Genomic DNA, 8,142 nt, shown 5'->3' with positions numbered 1-8,142 from the left:
AAAATTAAAAAAAAATCACTCTTATCAAACATGTTTCTTTTCCTTTAGTTATAGAAACCGAAAGTGACTTCCAACAATACCAAATATTTTTAGTTTGTATAAATTTATTTATTGAAAAGTATTTATTTTAATAAAATAAGTAATTTTTTATCTTTTAATGTTTCTGCATAAATTACTTATGCATAAAAAAAATAATTTTTTTTACTTATTGTAAGAAATAAATTTTATATACTTATTAAAAATGTTTTTTTAATTCTTATTTTAAATTTTTTTTATAATTTTAATCAGACTAGCCCAAATCAATTTACTTCTTCACTGGTGGTATAAATAAATATCATCATAAGTATTTTTTGAGTTTTGATATCTGATTCTGGGCTCAATTTATTTACACATTTAAAAAAATGATAATATTAAATTTTGAATTGGGTACTTTTATATTAAAAAATAGGCATATAATGTGTTGTTAGGTTACATTCTTGCCAACTTCATTATCATTGCCGTTCATTTTCCTTCTTATCACTACTCAGACAATAAACGCCTCAGTCTCTCATTTCAGGGTGCAAAATCTTCCATGTATAAATATTACTATGTGCTTGCATTAACTGATTGATTTACTCCAAAATTTAGGTAATGTAATCATGTCTGTGTGCTTTTGCTACTTCCTTATCCTTTCTCTTTCTTCTTCCTCCCTGTCACTGTTTTTGTTTTTGTTTTTGTCAAATTTGTTTTCGCTAAATAAAACCTAGAATCCTCTATGTTTCTTTCTTTCTCCCAACTTGGACTTACTCTTTCCGTTTCTGTCTCGCTTTGTTTTCGTGAGTAACAGTTGGAAACTCGTGTTCAACACACTATCATTGTTCGTAACAGTGTTTGTTTGCTTACTCTTTAACCCTCATAAGTAGTGAGATTTCTGTTTCGATTTTGTACTTGTTAAATTTGCTATTGTTGTCGGGAGAGTGGCAGAAAGAATAACAAACCGGTTCACTGATTTTAGTTTCAAATATTGAGATTTCTTTATATCCAATTAGTGCTTGTTTTGGTAATATGGGATAGTAGATATATGATGAATATCCAAGAAAGATAAAGTTTGGCTAATTGGGTTAGATGAGGGTGCTATTCAAGTAAATTGAAGCCTTTTTTTTTTTTTTTTACAATTGATGTCATTCACTTGTAATGTTCTATACATTCCCCAATAATTACTGGTTCTTCTTGCTATTTGTTAACCTGTTCAAACAATATGTTGCTATGCTATGCTGTTTTGTAGTGACACACCATAGTTTTGAGAAACCGTTGATATATGTTTAAGGCTCTTAAAGTCTAAAAGGCAAGTTCTAGTTTGTTGGGTAGTTTATTAGAAACACAATGCTGATGATTATAATACAGTCTAATGACATTTTGTTTGGTGACTGTGGCTAGCTTGCTGTGTTTAATATCTAAAGATTACTTCTCCATTCGTGCATGCTGCTCACCACTATGCTGAAGTGATGATAAATGTTTGATCATGGTTTGCTAGTTTACTACAGGTTTAAACAAACATTTTTTTTGTTTTTGAGATTTTTCTTATTTTCTCAGGTTCTAATGATTATAAAAGGATTGTTTGGAAGGTACGAAAGATGGAACCCTGTTCATCCAACTCATGGAGCCTTTTGGGGAATGGGTGTGGGCGTTGGTTGTGGTGTCGGATGGGGTCCTGGGTTTGGCCCTGAAGTGATAGGCTATGTTGGAGCTGGTTGTGGCATTGGATTCAATGTAGGCATCACTTTTGCTGGTGTTGGAGTTGGCCTACCTGCTAATTTTATCTTTGAAGGTCCATATAATGGTAAATGGCAGTCATTAAGTGAAAGCCATTGATTGCTATCTTAAAGTGTCACTTATAAAAGTTAGATCAGTTTTTGTATGCATTTTGGGGTAATCAGGAACTGACTGCATTTCTCAAATAGTAGATACAAAGATCATGTGCTGTTAGAATTTAGGACTCCAAATCTTAAATTCATGCAAATTAGATATGACTTATTTTAATCCAGAAATTATTGCAGGGGTTAGCTGGATTGGAAATTTACCTTGTATCTCTGACTTGCAAAGAGAAGCCAATGGAAAATTGTTTGAATTTAGGCAAAAGCATTTATCAATAAAGGGAATTAACTTCTTTGACAAGAAGAACAGCTTGCCTTTGCTCACTTCTGCCAGTAAAAGTATACAAGCATTCCGTAACCAAATATTCAGCTCTCATAAAGGTATTGTTTTGTTTTGGAAAGTGAATATTATCTCTCCCCTTTTACCTAATTTTTTCTTGTATGAATTGTTTGCTCTCCTTTCTCACCTTTTTATCTTGTCAAGTTTGTTGCGTTTATGTTTTTTATTATGCTTATCTTATTTCATAGTAAAATAAATTTTTCTTCCACTTGTTTTCCTAGCTTTTAGCACATTCCTCCATCAGTTTGCTAGCTGGATTGAGTTGCAAATTTCAATTTGGTATAACAAATTTATGGTTTGAGTCTCCGACCTTATGAATGCTCAAATTCCCGAACCATCCTCCTCAAACATCAATTTTTAGCATCCTGAAATGATGTCATACAAATAACTAATGTGGTTAATACATTATTTAGTTTAGGAATATCACAAATTCTTTTGAATTCTACCCAACTTCCTTCAAGTAATTAAAACCCAATGTGATTTTTTTTTTTGGTGTTTTAGAAAGGAGGCCTTTGACCTTTTGAGGAATGAGATAGCAGCCAAAAGGTACAGGCTGAGCTGTCTGTCTGTGATTCAATTCTAGGATGAAGCTTCCCAAAGGAACTTTAGCTTAGCTGCCTCAACAAATCCTTTTTAAAACGTCAATTTTATGATCCTCTATTTTTGAAAATGTGTCATAATAGACCACGCCATTAATTGAAGTTAACAATGATACATTTTGTCAGTTTCTGACCACCACAAAATGTGCATTATAAATTTACAATTTGTGGTGGCTTTTAACTAACAAAAGATACCCCTCATTTATCATTTCACAACAAACACTCTCACAAGCACGAGATTGCTGAGTTGTGGATCCACGCATCATAGAAGCTTCTGGAGAATTTTGGATTTATCAATATTATAACAGATCTAATTAATTTGATCATCGAGCTCTAGAAGGAAGAATGTCAATGTTTAACCCAATTTTAAATAATGAGTCAATCAAAACACAGTCAATTTGCTACTAATGAGAATCTAACAAAACTCACCCTCGACTCTTAAATTCGTGCCTTTCATCTAATCTTTTTCTTTGATTGAGGATGAACCCAAGCTAGAGACAAGGTCAAAACCATAATCATTAGAAATGCCTCCACTTCCATTCTTTGTTTTCTCATATTGGCTTTGCTTAATATGAAGTATAGATAGTAAGTAGAAGTTTCCCATCTCTAAAGTCATGTCTTTTGAAGCTAAGTATTATTAATTGTCCTAAACTGATCCTTCATCTGATTCCAATTGTTAGTTTTTACTTTATGCCCAATTCTGATACCATCTCAGTTTTTCATCCCTCTGGACTTGATCCAAGGGTGTCGGGAATGGCATGTATGAAAGTTTTGGTTTCTTTAAGATGATTTCTTCCCGTTGAAACAGTATGAATTGGAGAATCAGAACAGCATGTACTAGATGATATGATGTCCTCTTAGAGCAACTAGTTTGAGAAAAAGTAGTACATTATTATGTGAATATGGAAGGGGTTGTCATCGGAAGATCATTGCATTATGCTCCTTCAATGCTTAATTTCATTACTTGTTGTTGAAGGAAGTAAACTTGACTTTTGCATCCTTTATTTTGCAGGGAAAGATTGATGACTTCCACCACTGTCAGTTTTGTGCTTACATTTTTTGACACATTTTGTATTTTGTTGGGTCGGAGGCGAAGCTCTTGTTTTCACAGTTAACCAGATAATCTATTATTGTTCTGCTCTATCTCTCCCCACATGGCCACATTCAAATTCAGTTGTATTTTATAGTCTTGTTACATGTGTTTCTTCAGAAAATCTCAGCCAAATTTTGTAACCAATATATTAAAAGCATATTTATACTAGTAAGAAATAAGATTTCCTACTGTGGGAAGAATGGGTTAGTATATAATTTTTTTTCCTTCAAAATATTATATGAATTAAACATTTTGAATCATTTTAAAAGTATAAAATAATATAATTTGTAATATAAAATTAATATTAACATATACTTATATCTCCCAGAGGACTAGTTTGTTTAAACTTATTTATTGAAATAAATACTTAATTTAATAAAACAAGCATTTTTTTTTTGGTTTTTTAGTATGTTTGTCTAAATTGTTTTTGTCTAAATTAAAACAGTTTTTTTGCTTATTTAAGAAGTAAAACTTATTTGCTTATTAAAAATAATATTTATTTTAAAGTTATTTTTTTTAAGTTTAAACAAATTCATCACACACACACATAACATATATAGGAGATGTTTCAAATGAGAATAAATTTAAAATGAGAAGAATTGATTTTAATCATTAGATTATAATAAAAAATTGATGGTTAAGATTAAAACCTCAATTTTTAATATATGACCAGTACCTAATTGTTTACTTTGGTTAAAAAAGATTTTTTATATCGATTGAATTGATACCTATACATGCGACATAAAAAGTCTGATTTTTAGAATTGGTTTATGTTACCAAGCTTATAAGTAAACTTCTTAGATTGGTTCTTTAAGTGGTCGATTTAAAAAGTAACTATTTAAATCAGTTGGAAACTTGTGTGTGTGTAATGTTAAATTGCATCGCCTACAAAAAAAAAGTGTTTTCTTGACGAAATTTTTCCCACGGAATCTATTTGAATTTTGGACAGAATTTTTTCCACAGAATTCATTCTGTCGGAAGTATAACTTACCGACAGATGGTTACCCACGGAGTTAGGTTTGTCGAAAATTTGATAGCTTTCCGGCGGATTATTTCAATGGAATATGCATCCGTCGGAATTTAAAAATTTTCCCAAACATAACGACCCCAAACCCTAATTGTCTTTCACTCACTTTTCAATCTTATATCATTTTTTCCTTCCACGGCGATGTCGCTCGCTCCCATCCTGTCACCGACGTTGCCGGGCCGCCGCTGTGAGCCCACACCTCTCACAATTCAGGATTTGTGTGATTGGGGCAGCAGCAGCATCAATTTAGGATTGTCGCGCTGTCGCTATCATTCTTCACTGGGGCTGCAGCGGCATCGATTCTGGGTTTCTATGCCCTCCACAAGGATTACAAGGTCGCGCACCAATCCTTTACTCAACAGGTACACATCAATTTTCCTTCTTTTTGTTTTTATTATTCTTATTTTTCTTTTTTCGAAAAATTTATGTTTTGTTTAGTGTTTTTGTTACCTTAATCAAGTCATTTGCGATAGACATTAATTGAAAGAATTTGTAGGTGGTAATAAATTAGATTACCATTTTGGATTTTTTGTTAGAAAGACGGGTAAAACTGATATGATATGATGATTGTTTAGATGAATATATTAGAAATGCCAATAATACATGTAAGAATGCTTCAATTGATTGGGGCTTCTATTTGCCTCATAAATATGGTCCCTTGTTGTTATGTCGATGTCTTCTACAATAGTGTTGTGTATTTTTTATTATTTTTTCGATTGTGCTCACTCGTGTATCTTTGTTTTCGTTTTTATAATTTGGGTTTTCAGAACAACACGTCCTAGGGTTCGTGGTCCCATTCTCTCTATCCTTCGCCTTTGTATTCCCTCACAACAAGGTCATTTGAAAGTTGAAGAGGTAAATGAATTTGGTCTCTTTCTTTTGTATCTCTGCTTTTGAACTTATGGCATTATGAACTTATGTGTTTCGTTTGAATATGTTATGAAGTGTGATTGTAAACCTATGGAAAAACCATAATAATTGAAATATTTTTGCACATAAAAGAAGACAGTGAAAAAGCATAATAATTTATTTCTACAATTTTGTTATGCTTATTATCATCGTGTCCAAATTATGAGTAAGACAGTGAGTAACACCATTATTTTAGAAAAACCATTATTTTTTATTGCCTTGTTTCTGCAACTGAAATGAATGATAATTAGAACAACCCTCAATAAACTACAGGATCCTTAAAACTCCATAAAACTGTTCTGAGGTTACCCATATGGGTTTTATTTCAGCAAATAGGTCAAGTACCACTAGCTTTCCAACAAGAACAGAATGTAAAAGGGCCTGAAAACAAGAAAAATAAGAATCATATATGAATGGTAATTAAGTTAGAAGAAATAACCAGGGTGAACACATAATTCTAGAAATCATTGACTAACTATTCTTAATGAGAACTTCATTTTTTTCCATTAATGACAAACCTTTTGTTCTGATACTATTAATTTGATATTGGTAACTTAAGAAAGAAAATTTTTAAATAGAAAAACATTGTTGAGAAAGAATTAAGGAGAGTTCTACTTGTGGCAATTATAACAATGCAAGAACCAAAGAATCATGCAACAATATGGTCAGCCTTGGCCTACATGGGGAGCAATTCCAAAAGAACATCAAGAACTTTTTTTCCAGCGTTTTAAGGTAAATTATTCTTTTGTTAATGAATTAGTTCAAAGGTTGAAATGGATGCTAATGCTATTTTTTTTTATTTTAACCGAAATTGTAAAATTCATATTTTTCTAATATTGTACAATTTCATTACTTTGTTATACTTTAGAGAAAATTAGCCTGGAGACCCAAGGAAGAGAATGAAATACAAAAAGCTTTTAACTAGAAAGCTTCTCATAGACTTTCTGAGATGTTTAGGGATGCCCGAAATGAAAATAAAAGGCCATATTGGATTGGAGATCGTGTTTGGAATGCTCTGTTATCACATTGGAATGCACCTGAGTATCGTACCAAGTGTGCCCAGGCAAAAAAAAACCGGGCATCTGAAAAGGGTGGATGTATGCACACGGGTGGTTCTATTAGCTTGCAGGATCATGCCATTGTTAGACAAATGACCTCAGTATCTTAAGAAGGGGGGCGGTTGAATTAAGATATCAAACTATCCCCAATTAAAATTTAACTCTCTTTTTTTAATTAATAATGAAACCCTAATTATGAATTATTTCAAGAATAATTCAAAATAAACTTCTCTAAAGCGAAATATAAACTGCAATAAAATAAAAGAAGTTTAAGGGAATAGAGAATGCAAACTCAGTTTTTATACTGGTTCGGCCACGCCCTGTGCCTACGTCTAGTCCCCAAGCAACTCGCTTGAGATTTCCATTATCTTGTAAAATCCTTTTACAAAATTCTGAACCACACAGGGACAACCCTTCCCTTGTGTTCAGATAACCTTACAACTTAAGAGACTCTCGGTCCCTTAATCAATCTCTTTGAATAAGAAGAAGAAGAAGAATTCTCTCTTTAAGAGAAATATATTACAATTGAAGATCACTCAAGATTCCTTATTGAATTTGCAAGTGTTTTGGCCAAGGAATTCTTTTTGAGAGTTATAAGACAATTTGGTATTGAGAGGATAAGACAATTTGGTATTGAGAGGATAAGACAATTTGTTCAGGAAAACTCTCTTAAAAATTTCATGTCCCAAGTCACCTATTTATAGGCCTTTGATAGCCATTCAAAATCTTCTTGAACAGTTGTAACTCTTGGGAGTTATTTTCGAAAATTCCTTACTGGTAATCGATTACATAACTGTTGTAATCGATTACACAGTTAGTTTCTGAAGAGTTGTGACTCTTCAGATTTGAAATTTGAATTTTCATGTCTGGTAATCGATTACACACAAGTTGTAATCGATTACAGGCTTTAAAATTTAAATTCAAATTTCTAAAGGCTATTACAAAACGTTTAAAACTTCTGGTAATCGATTACAAGCCTTGTGTAATCGATTACAGGCTTAAAATTTAAATTCAAATTTTGTAAGAGCATTTCAGAAATTATTTTGGCCACTGGTAATCGATTATAACCTCTGGTAATCAATTACCAGAGAGTAAACATCATATTTATGAAATCTCAAAAACTTTTGGAAAATATCCTTTGGCCAAACCTGTGCATCATCAATTAAGAAACTCTTCCTTAGATTCTAGGAACTAAGTTAATCAATTATCTTGAATTTATGGATTCTTGACTTGGATCAAACGTGAGAAGCGCTTATCTTTGGC

The 8,142-nt window shown here is 32.1% G+C and overlaps 1 protein-coding gene across 6 annotated transcripts; it reads left to right on the top strand.

Moving 5' to 3' along the window:
- The first annotated feature begins 464 nt into the window (after positions 1-464).
- Positions 465-4,100, top strand: LOC100785538 (cadmium-induced protein AS8-like). Of its 6 annotated transcripts, none has more exons than XM_041010182.1 (4): positions 465-627; positions 1,573-1,807; positions 2,037-2,234; positions 3,805-4,082. In XM_041010182.1, exons 2-4 carry the CDS (start codon positions 1,579-1,581, stop codon positions 3,813-3,815), a joined length of 438 nt encoding a protein of 145 aa, XP_040866116.1. In that variant the 5' UTR covers positions 465-627; positions 1,573-1,578; the 3' UTR covers positions 3,816-4,082.
- Positions 4,101-8,142: the final 4,042 nt, after the last annotated feature.

Source organism: Glycine max, chromosome 16 (genome assembly GCF_000004515.6).
Source record: "Glycine max cultivar Williams 82 chromosome 16, Glycine_max_v4.0, whole genome shotgun sequence".
NCBI classification, from domain to species: domain Eukaryota; kingdom Viridiplantae; phylum Streptophyta; class Magnoliopsida; order Fabales; family Fabaceae; genus Glycine; species Glycine max.
Note: the sequence above shows the minus strand (reverse complement) of the source record. Positions and strands in the feature narration are given on the sequence as shown.